The sequence below is a fragment of the Haematobia irritans genome, chromosome 1, assembly GCF_050003625.1.
Source record: "Haematobia irritans isolate KBUSLIRL chromosome 1, ASM5000362v1, whole genome shotgun sequence".
NCBI lineage: Eukaryota > Metazoa > Arthropoda > Insecta > Diptera > Muscidae > Haematobia > Haematobia irritans.
In genome coordinates this window covers 108,498,316-108,517,087 of record NC_134397.1, presented here as the reverse complement: position 1 = coordinate 108,517,087, position 18,772 = coordinate 108,498,316, and the positions used below count along the sequence as shown (strand labels likewise).

The window sequence follows — 18,772 nt, the reverse complement described above, 5'->3', positions numbered from 1 at the left end:
ATTGACTTACAGACATCAAATTTTGACACGAATCATTTGAAGGTTGGTACTATATACAAATAATATGCATTTAATACTAGCTCCATCTATGTGTCAGACCGGGGACTTATCAGCCAACCTGTTAATAGAGGATAATCGAATGTAATTGCTACAAATATACAGAGTTTATGGTATGGTTTAAAAGTTTTTAATGTCTCGAATGGCGCACTAGAAAAATTTGAACACCATGTTTGCCTAACAAATTAAGCATTATGAAGGAAATCCTTCTTCAGAAAGCTATTTAAAAGGACAAATTCCGTTCATTACTCGCTTGTTGCTTTGCTTTGAGAGCCACCGTGGAGCAATGGTTAGCATGCCAGCCTTGCATACACAGGGTCATGCGTTCAAACCCAGTTTCGACCATCCCACCTCAGTAATGCTGGTGACATTTTTGATTGTTTCAAAGCTTCTCTAAGTGGTTTCACTGCAATGTGGAACGCCGTTCGGACCCGCCTATAAAAAAAGGACCGTTGTCATTGAACTTAACATAGAATCAGGCTGCACTCAGTGATAAGTTAGAAGTTCACCACTGTGGTATAACAATCGACTGAATAGTCTAAGTGAGCCTGAAATATCGGGCTCCCACTATACCTAACCTAACCTTTCTGCTTTGCTTGTTCAATATATTCAAGTGATGTTAGAATCATTCTGCGATCTTCGTTGTCACACAGATTTTTTTGGTTTAAATCACGAAATAAATTGATTCAAATATTTTTTGTTGAAATTTCTTGAATTGAAGGAAATTATGATATAAATCACCGATGCCAATTAAGAAATTAATTGTCATCCATTTTCAATTAGTATCTAGATCAAGGAACTCTGCGACAAGGATGGGATGTGTCCAGAGTGATCTGGTGATGAGGCGGGTAGGCTTAACTGGGCAAGCGAAAAGGTGACGAGAGTCATGTGACCCTTAATTACAGATGGGACACACGTCAGCCACGCTGCTATCAATCACTGATAAGTAGGAATTGAGGCGGCTGCACTTGCCTGGTCTTAGTTGAGCCAAAACTACTCTTGTCTGCCGAGGGAGGTCTTTCTCCTCCGGTGTTATAGGCGGTGGTCGAGCTCCGAGAAAAGGATTACTGACCGGCCAATTGCCTCATATATATATATATATATATATATATATATATATATATATATATATATATATATATATATATATATATATATATATATATATATATATATATATATATATATATATATATATATATATATATATATATATATATATATATATATATATATATATATATATATATATATATAAAGTTAACAAGGTTTCTTTGACTACACCCCAAGTGCTGCCAGCAAAGGTACTTGAGAACCTTGTTTCTACCGCGGAACTTATTACAAATTGCAGTGGCATGGGCAGATGATTTAAAAAGTCTGTCGAATGTAACCCCGAAAATCTTGGGGTAATTTGTGGTCGGAATTACTCGCCGCCGACTCTGACATTCAATTGCCTGCATACGGATTCCACGTTGATGGTGGGCAGCTGGAAAATTCTCCACAAGGCTGTGGAGGAGTAGTGCCGCAAGTGCCTTGGCTACTGGCGAAAGAAGGGATATCGGTCTGTACGATTCACCTTTACTCGAATCTTTGCCTGGCTTCAGTAGTGGAATCATCCTACTCATGTTCCAGTCATGGGATATAATGAGTGATTCCAAAGAAAAATTGAGGATTCTGGTCAGGTACCCAGTATTCCCAGATGCTTCATCATTAGCATTGAAATTCCGTCGGGCTGCGGCGGAGAATATTGTTGTACGGGAGATGTCGGGGGGTCGCATAGTCTGACGACGCACTACTGCTGTCGCTGGCACAGCAACCTGTCACGTAGTCAGTATGACTGTACTCCCGCAACGGTGTGAGATCGGAGCAGTTCCGGACGTGCGCCCATTCCAAGCACCGGTTACACCTCACCGAAACCGAACGGTGGTGGATCAGGTTTCTGCAGACTGAACACTACCATGGTCCGGGGTTTTCCTCTATCCCAGTTCGGACCAACAGCAAACGTAGAAGGCTCCTCGGGATACACCTTCTCCAACACAAAAATACATACGAAACAACACGTACACTGATGTGGCAGCCGCTGGACAATGGGTAGAATCCATCGGGTCAATCCGCTACAAAGAACCCGCAGCCGTGGGATTATCGTCCTTTTCTATTTCTACCATTTGATAAATTAATCATTTAAAAATGTATAAACAAAATAAATTGATAAGTATAAAAAAAATATATAAATATTAAATAAATTATTAAATTCGACTAATAAATATATATGCAATAAATAAAATTAAAATATATACACACTAAATAAAAATCAAATAAAACTGCATTATCGACCAAATAAATAAATATATAAAATAAATACTAAAAATATATATAATTAATAAAAACACATGCTAATAAATAATATTAAATAAATAAATAAATAAATAAAAAATACATTTATATATTTAAAATAAAATATTAATAATAACTGAATTTACTCAATGTAGTTTATAATAATGTGGCAGCCGCTGGACAATGGGTAGAATCCATCGGGTCAATCCGCTACAAAGAACCCGCAGCCGTGGGATTATCGTCCTTTTCTATTTCTACCATTTGATATTGTGGGTTCAGTTAATGCTTGTCTCGCCAAGGGCCCAACACTCAAATTAAAAAAGGGACATAATTAAATATTCCATACGCATCTCAAAATACAGACACCATAATCTAACCTATGATAAAGGAATTTACCCCTACCTATGTATATTGTCACGGACTTTTACCTAGATCTGCTATTTGCTTTAAGATAAGTTACGCGCAAAGAATTATACTTTTAAATTTTAGAAAGATCTTTTAAAAGGCACAATGTTTTATCTAAAAAATGTATAGTACAAATATAGAACGCGGCACCAGTTTTTGGTAATTCAAATTTTGCTTGTTGCAGTTGGTAAGCCACGGACGGTTTCTGTGTTTTTAATTTGGTACTTATTAACTACACCTTTTTGCTACGCATGTATTTACCTTGTGTTGTAGCTTCCGTTGTAGTTGGTTCCCACTTTTGGTCTGTATTGCACATTGAACCTTTGCAGCAACAAAAATAGATGTTGTCCTTTCGGGGCTCATTGGTTGTTACACATTCAGTTTGACTACACTCATTGGTGTGACTGAAACAACCTTTCATTTTTATACGTTGCTCACCTGTAAAAAGAATAGTGAGATATTATACTTATATCAACTTTGATAGAATTAAGAAACAACAATCAGAATAACGTAAAGTAATAAATAACTTCGTTTTAAGATCGGGGTTCATATTCGATATCGATACCTGGTTTGCATTTTTCTTTGACGAAATGTAACATTTATGTTAAGATCTCGATTCAAATATGGTTAATAGATTCGACAAGAAATGCATGTCTCACTACATGCGCCTGAGATACACAAAGACGCTTGTATAACACTAGATGTCTCTATTGAGCTTAAAATCCAGCCTGCTCTCCTAAAACAAATAGTGGTCAGGGTATAAAAACTTTGATCTGCCAAAAAATTTGCTTACCAAATTATTGATTTAGACCCCATAAAATATATATCAATTAGCCCTAGGTGTCCGTCCAACCGTCTGTCCATGTATTCGTTGTTCGCAGAATTCCGATCGCAATTATTCACCGATTTTGATGAAACTTGGTACAGAGTGCTGTTTTGGCACAAGAACGAACACTACTGAATTTGGAAATTTTAGATATAGCCCCCATATGTATGTATCGCCCGATTTTCAATTCAATTCAATCTTTATTAATCAATTAAGCCCCATTTTGAACTACATATTGATAGAAATACAATAAATTTTCACAAATTTGGCAATAATACACTTATTTATTAACCAATGTTACTCAAGTCTCAATTTAGAGGCAAAAGCCGATCCTATTTAGACTTACATATAGCTTTTACATAAAAATATTGTCCGGTTTTTAAAAATTTGTCTCCAATACCCACACTAATTGTGCGATTTCTATTTTTTAATAATGGACTTAATATCAGTGGCATAGTAACTCTACAGGTATAAAATCAAGCATACCTTCTAAGATCTGACATTTCTGTTCAGATTGAGATAGAACTCCCATAAACATGTGAACTACGCTTTATCTCCCTATGATACCCCATAAGTGGCTATCTTTACTAATTCAGTAGGGGTGGACTAGGATATGATATGGTAGACCACTTTCTACTTTACTCTCTTCTTTGTCATTGTAATTTTACGTTATTTTTAGCCCTTTTTTAACAATCGCTGCAGCATAATCCGGATCTTCACAGAGTCAAAGAGTTGAAATTGTATCTGTCTAAATGAAAATAGTATTTTGTTATTAAAGCTTACCAGTTACTTCATCTTTTTTCCATAGGACATAACAACTTGGCGGCTTTTCCGAATCAATTTTACAATGCTGTATTCGAAATGAGCATTCTCCAAAGTTTGTGCAGTTTTTCTCATCAAAATGCTCACATGTTATGTCGTGGTCGGGTGGTAATATAGCTGAACTGCAAGGACGGCACACAATTACCAGAAGTAGTATTACACCTAGAATAAAAGGAAAATGTAAAACGAAAAAAAAACCTTGTAAAAAAGGCTAATTCAAAACAAAGTTTGCACAGGCTGTATCGTTCAGATTTCAACTGTTATTTGCCTTATAAAAAAGAATTTTATTTTTTTAGTTTTCGAGCCCAATGTGAATGGGTTATAACTCATCATCGACGCATACATTAAACTGGGTGCGTTCTACTGTTGTCCACATAATGAAATAACTAGGAAGAGCAGCTCGTCAATATTTAGCCACCAGCAAATGTCAACAATAAGTGGAAATTTAACGATATCTGCCACCAAATTCTCACCCACACTTTTCACTACATGGCAGTTGAATGTAAGAGTCGATAGCAAAGTAATTCCGACAGTAAACTATCCCAAATTCTCGGGGTCACATTCGACGGGCTTTTTAAGTCGGCTACCCACTGCAATTTGTAAAAAGCTCCGCCACTGCAATTTGTAAAAAGCTCCGCGCTAAAAACATTGTCCTTAAGTCGTTTGCCGACAGCACATGGGGTGCGGACAAAGAAACCTTGCTAACTTTATATAAGGCAATTGGCCGGTCAGTGGTAAATTATGCAGCGCCAGTGTGAACACCGCATACAAGCGACATGCAGTGGAATAACATACAGGACTGTTCGAAAACTGAGTAAGCCTAGTTTAGGTTAGGTTATGTGGCAGCCCGATGTATCAGGCTCACTTAGACTATTCAGTCCATTGTGATACCACAGTGGTGAACTCCTCTCATCACTGAGTCTGCCCGATTCCATGTTAAGCTCAATGACAAGGGACCTCCTTTTTATAGCCGAGTCCGCACGGCGTTCCACATTGAAGTGAAACCACTTAGAGAAGCTTTGAAACCCTCAGAAATATCACCAGCATTACTGAGGTGGAATAATCCACCGCTGAAAAACTTTTTGGTGTTCGATCGTAGCAGGAATCGAACCCACGACCTTGTGTATGCAAGGCGGGCATGCTAACCATAGCACCACGGTGGCTCCCTAAAACCTAAAAACAAGTTGATGAGTTTGGTCACCCTCCCGTCAATGATAAACATATGTTAAAGCCATCAGAACTGCGACAAGCCCATACCCAACCGGGGGTGTACCGACCCTGGGGTTAACCCATTTCCCATGGGACAAGTACTCAACTGACTGCATGCCCTTATATTATGAATGGCTCTATTTGCTTAAAAGTAGTCGAATCCCTCCGTATTAGCCTCCTAATGTCGCCGAAAGTGATTGAAACCTCATTATTCCTCATCCTTGGGTTCAAGGGAACTCATACTGTAGTTTTTGGCTGTTTCTGTGCCTAATTAACATTGCTTTATGTGCTCTGACCATGATGTGGTTACAAAAATAAGTATAAGAATTGTGTTAAGGGTAAAGCTGAAAGTCCATTAATCAAGTAAAAAAGCTGTCGTCAAATAGATATAGAATTTTTTTAACCCGCAAACACGATTAGCCAAACTACTAATTGTCATTTAATTTGAATAAGTGAAAAATTGGACCAAACTACACTCGACGAGCGTATTCAGTTTTTCATTTTCGTTGCTTTATTCCTTATTTTCGAGAATTATTTTTCATTTGGATTATAATGAACATTTATTCACATTGACCGTTCTTGCCACAGACTGGAAGATGCCCAAAATTGATTCAAGATTCCCAGTACATACAAATAAGAACAAAACTAAATTACACACATGAAAATATAGTGGAATGCATATTATAAGAATACTTACCAAGATGTATTACTGGAGCCATATAAAATGCGTGGGACATGTCTGTTTTTTGTTTACTTTATCGAGATTGAGCAGAGGGCATTGATTTCCTGATTAACTTGCTTGGCAACTGTTCTGTTATGATTTATTAAAGGGATTTTTGTTGTCTTCTTTATCAGAAACATAACACACTATAGAATTCCATTGAAAAAAAACTACAAAAGAAGTGCAATCGGTTGACCAGCTAGCTGTTTTAAACGTTATGCACACACAACCGCACTGGGTCACCAAGGAGTAGCAAATGGAAATCGTATTTATAGACTTGTATTCTTGCAGACATTACTACAAAACATGGTCATAGGCTTTTATAAACACTAGGAATATTTGTGACCAACGACACAAATGTATGTTTTCCACAAAATAAACACTTGTATTAACTACTTTCACAAGTTTCAAGCTATCCATAAATTGAGAATGTGGTATATTTTTTACAATTTTTATTCTGTTTCCTTATTAAAGCCGTTTGACATCAAAATTGTCTGTTTACGAACAAACAATATGAGAACAAAATCATGAGCGACATTGAATTTAGTTGACATAAGACCAGGGTTGCTGAAACAGGTACTTTTTATTAAAAATAATACCATAGACCAAGGAAGGTATAGACATCTTCCCTGCCAACATTTTTTGAATTTGGGGACTCTTCTGAGAATCCCCACTACGTCGAAAACGATCATATACGACATCAAAAACTCGTCGGAAAAGCGCCGTCACTATTGAGAAGTTGTACCACGCCAAGTTACTACAAAAATGTTTCGCATGATTGCAATTATTAGGTGCCTTTATAGATCAATTTAGAACGACGCCAATAAGGGACCCTCCAAACAATCAGAAAAAGTGCATTTTAAGATAGTTGTAAAAGAATCATTGTGGTCGAGTAAAACACGTTTGTTTAGATATTTATTAATTTGATTAAACATTTACAAATTCTTAAAAATATAACATTTATACCACTATCACATTACATTTAACATAATTTTTGGCATTAATGATGATGTTGAGTTACAAGTAGAGAGTTACATGTTGCTGCGTCTATCAACCAGTGTTTTTATTCCATGGAGGCAGCGTGTCTGTAAAATATCTGAAAAACAATCACTTTATTCCATTTGGAAAATCACCAAATTGTTCACCAATATACCTTTCACAATTTTAAGCGTATAATCTATGTTTTCAGAACTTTATTTTCGTTTTTATTTAATTAAAATATAACAAGCTGGTTGCGCTTGGCGTTTCACAAAAAAATGGCTTTTTTAACAGTAGGGATGGCAAATTACTTGCATGTACTTTTTGATGTACCTTTTCATGATGGTTGAAGTGACATTTACGAGTCTGTGGTAACGATGAGGTTGAAATGGAACTTTGAAATGCTGGCAGGGTTAAGTGAATTCACAGCGCTGTAATTTGTCAGCACACCGTAGAGGGCTCTTTTTCGTCCGCAATTGAGTGATTTTTTAATTTGGGTTTAATTTGTTTTCTTTCCTTTGTATTCTTGATAAAACACCAAATATTTTAAAAGCATTGGTTTTGGTTTCCACGTTAAACAAATGTGGGGTCCCAATAAACACAGGATGAGCGTTTTTCAAATGCAACAACTTTTCAGTTTGAGGGTAAATATAATTTTCAACATAAATTCAACTGACTTGAAATAGCTCATCTTCAATACATCTTCAAATTGTTTGCGAATTACTTCCAATTTGCCAAAATGTTGACGAAATCTTTGAAAAGGTGTTGAAGATAATATGAAAAAACTTTGACAAAACACTACCCTAAAATGCAACGAAAAAACCATGTGGGTTTCAATACGTATTTGTGCAACGAAGTTCGTGGTCAATTGCAAGAAATTAAAAAAATGGAAATTTATTTCGGCATAAACCGGCTACCTTTTTTCGGAGGGTTCAAGTGTGGTTTGCCTGAATTTATTCTGATAATTGGTTGATAGTTTTGCTGCAAGTAGATGATGCTGATGAGGAATGTGGTAATTCCGAAACGTGCGTCCATCCAACCATCTTGCAGTCTATAGGGCTTTGCCCAAATAAATTTGACAAACATTCTTTTCCTCTGTGGGTTAGCTACACTTGTAGTTTAGTCAATGTATGGTTTTAAGCTGCAATAAAAAACAACAACAATGGTTAAAGAACAAAACCAACAATAACAAAACAAAACGAATGGAAAAATGGAAAATTTTAGACAAATAACCAAATAGTTTATAAAAATAGGTAAGTGAAAATAAAAAATTAAAAAAAACTTTAAGGAAGTCACTAAATGTATATCTCTTTGCAGAAAACTAAAATTATGGAGTCTACGTTCTTGAAAACATTAAAAAGCTGACCGATGAAAAAATGGTGGACAATTAACTGAAACTGCTTAAAATAGTTTATAATAATTGGTACGTCAATATGAAAAATTAAATCAACACTTTAGAGAAGTCACTAAATTTAAATCCCTTTGCAGACATCTAAAATCTTTGGATGCTACATTCTTGCAAACATTAAGAAGCTGACCAATGAAAAATGAGTGGCTTATCGACAAGAAAAAGTTTCCAGAAACATTACAAGTGCAACCAATTAAAATTGTTAAAAACAACAAATTGTTGAAATCAACAACTTCTGGATGAAAATGTGCATCACATCGTCAGTTTAATTCATATGCTATTATCAGTTTAAAATGGATATTTTGTGAATTTCTTCTGCTGGAAATCAATTCTAACACGTGGTCCAGTACGATCCTAATTTCAAATTGCCCGCAGGTTAATAAATTTTAATGCTGTTTTATGACACCATAAGGAAGGAAATCGAATTATCAATGCAAAAGTGTTTACTGATAATGTTTAAGATATTTAAAGTTTTGTTGTTTGTTTTTTGTTTGTTCTTATTTGTTTATATGTTTAATAAGATTATTATTTATCAATTGGTATTGTAGTGTATTATTATATATTTTATTTTGATGAAAATCAATAAATTATACAAAATTCATAGAATTTTGGCTTTGACTTTCAATTTGAAGTGGGGATAGGTTCCCAATAAACACAGGATGAGCGTTTTTCAAATGCAACCACTTTGAGGGTATATATAATTTTCAACATAAATTCAACTTGACTTGAAATAGCTCATCTTCAATACATCTTCAAATTGTTTGCGAATTACTTCCAATTTGCCAAAATGTTGACGAAATCTTTGAAAAGGTGTTGAAGATAATAGTTGTGTTCCTTTACGTACTACTAGTTACTACTTTTACTAGAAACCGTTCCTCAACCCCAAAAAATAGTAAAAGTAGTAAACAATTTTAAGAGAACAATGTCAAAATGCATGTCTCTTTTAATTTTTTTTTACTACAAGTTACTCGACAAATTCTTTCGAGTAAAAGTTGTAGATATGTCATGACAAAAATAATTATTTGTTTTCAAATTTTCCAAACTAAAGTAGTCTCAAATCGCTTTTTTTTTGGAAATAAATTTGTAACATTTTAATGGATTAAGATATCATCATAATTTTTTCTTTGTGCCAAAGCTGAAATGTTTTTCTCTATATTTAGAGGTTTGTAGGTCCCTAGTGGATTCACGGGCTGGTCTATAGACGTTGGAAGATGGACACCTCGGATGTATGCAATTTAGTGTTACTTGACAAACGCGCAATTATGCACCGATTTTCATGATTTTTGCTTTGCTGGATAGAACTTATAAACTACCATAAAAAGATTGTGTATGTGTGTGAATATATCTAATATTTGCGAGATATGGCCTCACAATTTATTTTTTTGCAAAATTTGAACAAAGTATTTTGAGTATTTTGAGTCTAGAAGGACTACATTCCTTATAAAATTCTACGTATTCTGGAGGAAAATTTTGTGCACCTTTGTGCTTTAGATTTAACGTGTAGACTCTACAATTTGGAACCAATACCACTTGTTTCGAAAAAAAGTACCAAAACATTGACCGACTCACACCAAATTCGGCACACCCTTTAATGGACCAAAAGTACCTCTACGTTTTGAATTTCATGCATATCGGATAAAAGTTTTAATGTCTATGTCATGAAGACCCCAATTCGGGGGTCGGTTCATATGGAAGCAAAATCGAAACTTAGGCCGAAGTAGTCCCATCTTCAAAATTGACTTGCATGTAGAAGAAAAACGTGTCTGTTAAAATTTCAGCACTATAGGTTCATTATTGAAGGAAGTAGCCTGATTACAACAGATAGCCAGACAGAGAGACATCGTCTTATAATTTCTCCCCGATCAAGACTATATATACTTTATATAGTCAGAATTCGTTATTTGTATGTGTTACAAACGGAATGAAAAACCCCACCTTATAAGATACTGATAATATGCGCTATTACTCTACTTTATGGCCCAGAAGCCAGAGTTTTACTTTGATTAAAAATTTTGCAAAAGGAGTACAAAGTAAAAACCATAGCTTCTTTCTATCGTAATAAGGATTTCAAAGTTTCCTCCAAAAAATCTGCCATTTGTCAAAAAAAAATCGATATAAAAGTATTTAATTTACCTACATGTTTTGAAAATATTTATTCAAATCACAATGCTTCTTTTGTTTTTTATTTGACATTTTTAAAATTTTTACAATATTTTCGTTCCTGTACATTTAACAAATATAGAAATCAGAGAGGATTTTCAATATTTCTCTCTTTTACTACTTTTTACTACGAGTAAAGTAAAGGAACACACCTAATATGAGAAAACTTTGACAAAACACTACCCTAAAATGCAACGAAAAAAACCATGTGGTTTTCAATACTTATTTGTGCAACGAAGTTCGTGGCTTTTAAAGGTTGTACATTTAAATTTTTTTATGTACCAATTTGTTTTCCTGGACCAGAGCTGGGAGATCAAAATTTGTATAATATAGCAATTACGATGGTACAGCCCTGATATTATTTGGGTAAGCTCTCTCATTGAGTGACATTGTATACTTGTCTCTCTCATAGACTATAGACTTTAGATAGATGATCCACTATTCTCTTTAAAAACAATGTGTCAGTTCCAAAAATTAATTTTCTGACATTTCGTTTTGATTTTTTCGTAAAGAGTCGGTCCCAAACATTAATTTTCGTGCATTTGCTTTTGTGTTGATCGTAAAGAGCAATGCTGCTCAAAATTAAATTTCGTATTTTCGCGGTTTTGGTCACAATTTTTTGTTCAAATATGAACTTTTAATATATTAATTTATTTATAAATCCTCTGGTACATCATAAACGTTCTAATTTTGTGTAAAATTGGCAAACTACAGAAAGGAAAACGAAATAGATTGTAAGCGTGCTCTTATTTTTCTCGTTTATTCTTAATCTTCGGAACTGTCAAAAATAGTTTGACACTCATGGCTCATCTATCTAAAGTCTATAGTCTATAGTCTATGGTCTCTCTCAACCAGATGGCACAGGGATGGGAAGTCATATTTCAAATGTGGGTTATTTTGTTTCGAGTGAGAAATTCCGATTTATGATTTTTGCCAATAGTTTGATTATTTAAATCTGGACTAATCTACATCTAACATGGGAGAGATTAGATGAAATTTTCCTCCCAGGCAGCCCACCCCATATGACATTCTTTTGTCATCCATGGTATTTTTTTATGCCTTTTTTTAAAAAAATATCCCAATATTATAATGACCTTTTTGTACATTAAATCGCCGTTACGAAATTTAGCCTTTTTGAAAGTTTAACACATATTAAATTATTTTTAACAATTAATCACATTATTTATTTAACTTAAATTAATTTTTTTTTTGCTATATATAAAGATTTTAATAATTGTATCAATAAGGAAAATATTCAACAATCTTATTTAAGAATAATATTTGAAAAATAAGTCGATAACAAATCTTATAAAATTAGTTCTTCTTCTCATGTGGAATTATATAGTAGCATCTGTGATATTTTATTTGTTTAATCTATATATATACTTTTTTAAGTTTATTTAATATGCTTACTTTTTTTATATATTTATTTTTTTTTTTGCATGTATATTTATTTATTTTATTATTAATATTTTATTATTATTTTATTTTAAATATATAAATGTATTTTTTATTTATTTATTTATTTATTTATTTATTTATTTATTTATTTAATATTATTTATTAGCATGTGTTTTTATTAATTATATATATTTTTAGTATTTATTTTATATATTTATTTATTTGGTCGATAATGCAGTTTTATTTGATTTTTATTTAGTGTGTATATATTTTAATTTTATTTATTGCATATATATTTATTAGTCGAATTTAATAATTTATTCAATATTTATATATTTTTTTATACTTATCAATTTATTTTGTTTATACATTTTTAAATGATTAATTTATACTTCTTAATATTTTTTATTAACTTATACAACAACAATTCATATATATATATTTCACGCAAATTATTAACAATATTTTTACTTACAATAAATGTTTATATTTTTTTATAATTTTAATATATACATATCAATGATTTTTTTTTTATTTTTTTATAGATTCAAGAGATTATTAACAAAATAATTCTATTTACAAAGTGATCTGATTATTATTAACAATTTGTGAATAATAATGAATTTTTGTAAAAAAGAAATATTTTAAAGTTTTTTTAGGAAATTGTTGATAATATGGGAAATAACAAAAAAAAAAATCATCAATATGTATAAATCAATTTACTTAAAATAATTCATTTACATATACAAATTACAACAATAACAAATAGTTTTAGAAGAAATAACAGGGAATTTTTTTATGATTTTTATAATATTAGTTTTAACAATTTTAAATTATATTTTCTCAATTTTGTATAAATTATGTATTCACATATATATGTACGTAAATTTTTGTGTAAATATTGTGATAAAAACTGTGATCTTGTTTTTTTGTATTCTAGTAGACTTAAGCTAGTAATTTTAGTTATTGTAGAATTTTTTATATGTGAGAATATTAATATTAGTGGGTGGTTAATGTTAATAAGGGGTGAGGAATAACTTTCGTTAGGTTAAACGCACGTGGTGAATGTTAACATTTAAATTTTAATCGTATTTTAGGTTGGTCGTTTTCAACAAATATTAAGCATTTTTACTTTTTTCCATTACCTTAACATTTTCCATTTGTATATTCGTTGGCAACAATGTTAATTTGGGTAAATCTTGTATCTCAATTCTCCCCATTCAACTCACTCAAGCTCTCCTTATGCAAGCTCACCACGTGGAGCTTTCATCTAACCTAATCGTGGTTACTGGCATATAATGTAGATGGCCCTCGTGGTAACATGTGTTTGCAAGGTAAAGAATTTATTCTAGGAGAAGATGGCTCTGCCGCTCCTCACCCTAGCAGAAGACACAATTTCCATTAGAATTTGCCATAGTAAAAAAAAAAAAATAGCTTTTTGTGATACCAAAGTGCAATATCACAATTTTAATACATCTTTTAATTAAGTTCAACTTAATTATTTTGCTTCTTTAATATATTTTTTTTTTGCACTATTAATGTATGTGTATTTTGATGTTGACTTTTTTCTGTTTCTGTCCTATTTTTCAAGTTCATTTCTTACCCTTTTTCCTCAATTAATAAGGAATTAGGTAAAAATTACACAATATTTCCTCTCTCACTGAATTAACTAATTTATTTGATGTTCACACTTCGGCTTCAATCTTAAGAAAGAAAGCCAAGCTCGACAAGGCAGAAATTGTGTGGACATAATTCCGACGTCGGTCACGTATTAACGTCGTTATATATATATATATATATATATATATATATATATATATATATATATATATATATATATATATATATATATATATATATATATATATATATATATATATATATATATATATATATATATATATATATATATATATATATATATATATATATATATATATATATATATATATATATATATATATATATATATATATATATATATATATATATATATATATATATATATATATATATATATATATATATATATATATATACGCTTACAATCTCTTTCGTTTCGTTTTCTTTTTTGTAGTTTGCCAATTTTACACAAAATTAGACCGTTTATGATGCACCAGAGGATTTATAAATAAATTAATATAGTAAAAGTTCATATTTGTACAGAAAATTGTGATCAACACCGCGAAAATACGAAATTTAATTTTGAGCAGCATTGCTCTTTACGAACAACACAAAAGCAAATGCGCCAAAACTAATGTTTGGGACTGACTCTTTAAGAAAAAATCAAAACGAAATGTCAGAAAATTAATTTTTGAAACTGACACATTTTTTTTAAAGAGAATAGTGGATCATCTATGTATTATAAGGTCTATGAGCCAACGTCACAAAGCCAATTATTTTTACGAAATCCATGTAGTAAAAATAATTGGGAAAATTAAATAAAGTGTGTATTGTGAGAGAAATAATAGAAAGAAATGCGAAAATATGTATTGTCTGTCGTACTGTGGTCCTGTAGTCACACATCAACAAAATGTCAACAACGCCTGTCTGTCCATGAAAAAAAGGTATTTACTGAAATTATCGCAAATTCCTATAATAATATCTGATCCATTTCCTTTCATAGGATATTCACATGCATAATGAATCATTGTCTGCCAAATCGATTGCCTGGAAATTCAATCAACATTATTGTGTGTCGTTGTGTTAATATATTCGAAAATACTATATTGCTATCGGGATTCACTGGAGATACCCGAAACTGTTTCGTTTGTGTATCGTTTGTTGCAACTAAAAAAGGAATCGTCGTGTCTATGTAATATGGTACATTTACCAGAAATCTACACTTTCTTGTCTATGCACAAGTTTGCAAAAAGGATCTGGAAAAGCCATAAACAAAGAGGCTTCATTGATACCTGTATGTTATGTTATGATGTCTTTTTGTCACAATAAGGTCATAAACAAATTGTCCAAACAGACATTTCCATGGTGTCACGATATTTTCTTATGTCTATATTATCGAATGTTTTGTTACCTGTCGCAAATGTGTGCGTGGAGTTCCCAAATAAGATAAGTACAGATTTGAAATTTGAATATTATGCCCTTTTCTAATTCTTTTCTCTGTCTTTACAGGTAATATATTTCTTTCTCTATCCTCTAACATATTCTTTTTCTTCTCTAATTTTCCAGGAATATTTTCCGATTTCGACCGCTTGGAGTTTTATGATATTGTGAAATACGAATGCATTGAAATTATGGCAGGTTGCGGCTTTTAGAAATCTTCAAATCGGGCTAATGCAGTTGGTGAGAATTTATTTATTTACCTATAGTGATAAGTGTATATAATTTGCAGTAATAAGCAGTTTTTGGCATTGTAGTTTCTACTATCTCCCTTTTATTGCTTCAAATGTTGAGCATGTATGACTCCAATTAGTTTCCCATTCAGATTTTCTATCTCATATTGACAGTTACCTATTGGCCTTCTTATACGACATTTAAGCCACTGCTTGCATAATTTTGCATTGATGCCCTTAGTGAAATTGCTCTGCACAAAGCTTTTTCTATAGACCTCCTGTCCAGGCCTAAAATTAACAAATCTTGAACGTTTGTTGTATGTACGTTCGTTTCTTTCATATTCTTCATGAATCTTTGCTTTTTATCCTATTTGTCATCAATTGCATCCGGTCCGATTTAGATAAAATTTGTGTCTCACCATCAGACATGGCTCCTAATTTTCTTAATATGTCGTACGCATCTGCGTGTGTTATCATATTGTGACGGCCACTTGATTTATGTTAATTGATATTCGTATGAGTTACCGCTCACACGCCGACCGTTTTACTGCTCATTCTCCAAACGATTTATCTGGCCCTCTCGAGCTCCCAATGGATGTCAGCACCATCTGTTGTCAACTTTTGACATATGAATGGACTGATCAAAGGGGGAGTAGATAACCATGGTTGGATTGTCGGGCTCAACAACATGGAGCATGACTTTGAGGAAGGTCACGTTGTGCGTTCTGTTACATTTAGAAGCGGACAGAGAAACTTCATTTTCATTGCCCAAGGTGAAGTTGCAGTGAACGGTCAAATGTGGTGATACTCTTATTGGTTAGAGTGGACCATACTTATTTTGTTGTTTGTGGCGAGGGAGTGATTGTCTCGTCTAGGAGCTTGATTGGAGTTAGAGCTGACATCCTTTTAAGAGGAAAGTTTGCCGAGCTGTCTTTTTTTTTTGGCTGGTTGGATTTACATCGAAGACCAGGGTGTTACTTTTTTCTATTGGAATTAGCATTTTTGCTAAAGCAACCCGGGTAAGCATCTCTCCAATATGAGCTCCAGGTCAGGGTACATATAAGTAATTATTTCGTGATTTTCTCTGGACATATAGGAAATTGTGGTGCAGTGGATCTGGTAGAACATATGGTCAGTGAATCTATCTATGTGCATCGCAATATTCTCGGGGTTGGAAATGTGTAATACACATATGTTTTTGATCTGTTCCCAAGAGAGAAGAAATGAGTGAGTACAAATGACAAGAAAACATGAAGTGTTGCCAGCAAGCAAAGTAAGCACATTGGGTGCATTTTCTTCAATTTTAATTTGAAAGTCAAGAAAGCAAGTTATAATTGCTCATAAAACTGCAAATGAAACGCTTAACCTGATGACATAATTAAGGTTATGCAAGCATATGTTACATAACCGTCAACACGTTTCCAATTATACTAACATTCTTAACCGAAATTTATCCTAAACAATAAAAAAAGGATAAAAAGAAAAATTCAAAACATATTTAAGCTTTCTTAATTCTCATTAAAGAAATCAAATGTTCTGATATTGATCTCAAAATAATGTACATGTTAATCTAAATTGAAAAACAAATTAAAACTAACCTTCATTTTGGCAAATCTTCAAAAGCAAATATTCAAGTTTAATTGAAGTTTACTAGAACTAAAAGAAAACTGAAACAACATAAATTATGCCATATATAATATTTATTTAAAAGAAAAGATATTTAAATTGAAAAAAAAAACAAAATTTTTCATCGTCAATTTCAAGAAGCACAACGGTATTTTATATAAAGAAAAAGTAAAAAAAAAAAGAAAGCAAAGTATAAATGTATAAAGAAACAAAGCAAATAAAATGTATGAGGAAATTATACTTCTGTAACGTATAAAAAATTATAAGAATAAAATAAATTAAAAATTATGTTAAGAGGAAAAATAATAACAATTAAAATATTATCTGTTGTTAGAATATCGATGCAATGAGAAATGAAGCATTGACCAGCGAATGTTTTTTTTTTAACAAAGAGTTCATGTATTTTAACTTTTATTATTATTCCTCGACTACTTACCTAGATGTAACGTATATACTTACCAATATACCTGAATTTACTTACTTATATACTTAGATTTACCTAGTTGCTCATTTAGAAATTTCTTATTTTTATTGGACAAATTGTCATTTTTATCGGTCTACCCTAATATATTGAATATGTGAATTCTTGTAAATTGAAAACACAATGTTTTGATTTCGCTTTAACAAGTTCGGGGATGTAGCGTCTGTGAGTGAAAGTCTGTGAGCCACTGTAAGGGGGATTCTGATAACAGTGGGGCAAGAAAGAATCTCACTGGATGGTCATATGGGACCATGAAGAGGGAGGGCTGCCCAGCAAACCAATGACATCTGGTTTGCAGAGTCAATTCGCGCATATAAACACATCCCGACAGAGTTGTATCTTTCTTTTCTAGAATGTCCGTCCGTCCGTTTCAATTTAAATTTCAAATGCAAATTTGTGTAACCGTCCATTGTTCAACGTTTTTTTTTTTTTTTTAGAAAAAATAATGTTTCCACCTGGCACTTAAATTTTTAAATGAATGGATAGAGCGGAAGAACCCCCATGTCCGGCGAGCTACAGCCGCAGCAAAACGCCAAGAGTGCCACCGCTTTTTTTTTACAAAACCTGTCCATTACATTTTGGCGCCCAACGTGGGGCAATCTTTTCGTTTTGGCTTCGAATTTTTGGAAGGCGATTCATCTTGTCTCGTATTCAAAAGATTCGAAAACATCACTTTTTGATACCCATCGTAAATACACAGATATGTTTCGACTTCCAAACTATGGAATCATCAAAAGCAATCTGGCTGAATTCCAAAGGTTGAATTATTTTAAGGACATGTAAGTCCCGGAAAGTAATTACGTTTTGCTATGCCTGAGTTGCGACAAGTCTCTTTTGATTTTTCACACTTTGGAGAATCAATTCACATTTGGTTCTGAGTGGAAAGAGCGTAAGTCATTATCCAAAGGGTCAATGGATTCGAGTTAATTTGCGACGACTCTTGCTATTCAGTAACCGATTGTGATTTGATTCACTTCATGTATGTGTTCGTTTTGTGGTCTGTGATAAAATTCTAGAAAAGAAATACAATCTAAACTCATAAAAGAAATAC

General features: G+C 32.6%; 1 protein-coding gene and 3 long non-coding RNA genes across 6 annotated transcripts in view; 2 read left to right on the top strand and 2 right to left on the bottom strand.

The window, feature by feature from the left end:
• Window positions 1-6,894, bottom strand: part of put (activin A receptor type 2 punt) — a 135,712-nt gene extending 128,818 nt beyond the window's left edge. For both annotated transcript variants that reach the window (XR_012718165.1, XM_075291396.1), the window contains exons 1-3: window positions 6,351-6,894; window positions 4,406-4,606; window positions 3,058-3,234 (exon numbers count right to left, since the gene is read on the bottom strand). Coding sequence is in view for 1 of the 2 variants with exons in the window: in XM_075291396.1 (XP_075147511.1) it covers window positions 3,058-3,234; window positions 4,406-4,606; window positions 6,351-6,390 (418 nt within the window). In the remaining variant the exon portion in view is untranslated. The remainder of the gene's footprint in view (window positions 1-3,057; window positions 3,235-4,405; window positions 4,607-6,350) is intronic.
• A 362-nt stretch (window positions 6,895-7,256) lies between these two features.
• LOC142241183 (uncharacterized) lies at window positions 7,257-7,762 on the bottom strand. Its single transcript, XR_012723520.1, has 2 exons — window positions 7,528-7,762; window positions 7,257-7,470 (listed from the first exon to the last, which is right to left on the bottom strand). It is a non-coding gene; the product is annotated as an uncharacterized LOC142241183 (long non-coding RNA).
• Window positions 7,763-8,266: 504 nt separating this feature from the next.
• Window positions 8,267-9,366, top strand: LOC142241174 (uncharacterized). The gene is made up of 3 exons (XR_012723515.1): window positions 8,267-8,605; window positions 8,670-8,775; window positions 8,841-9,366. It is a non-coding gene; the product is annotated as an uncharacterized LOC142241174 (long non-coding RNA).
• A 5,568-nt stretch (window positions 9,367-14,934) lies between these two features.
• On the top strand, window positions 14,935-18,284 carry LOC142221635 (uncharacterized). Of its 2 annotated transcripts, XR_012718164.1 has the most exons (4): window positions 14,935-15,238; window positions 15,299-15,624; window positions 16,016-16,633; window positions 16,711-18,284. It is a non-coding gene; the product is annotated as an uncharacterized LOC142221635 (long non-coding RNA). The 2 variants fall into 2 exon arrangements; XR_012718163.1 differs by having other exon boundaries at window positions 14,939-15,624.
• Window positions 18,285-18,772: the final 488 nt, after the last annotated feature.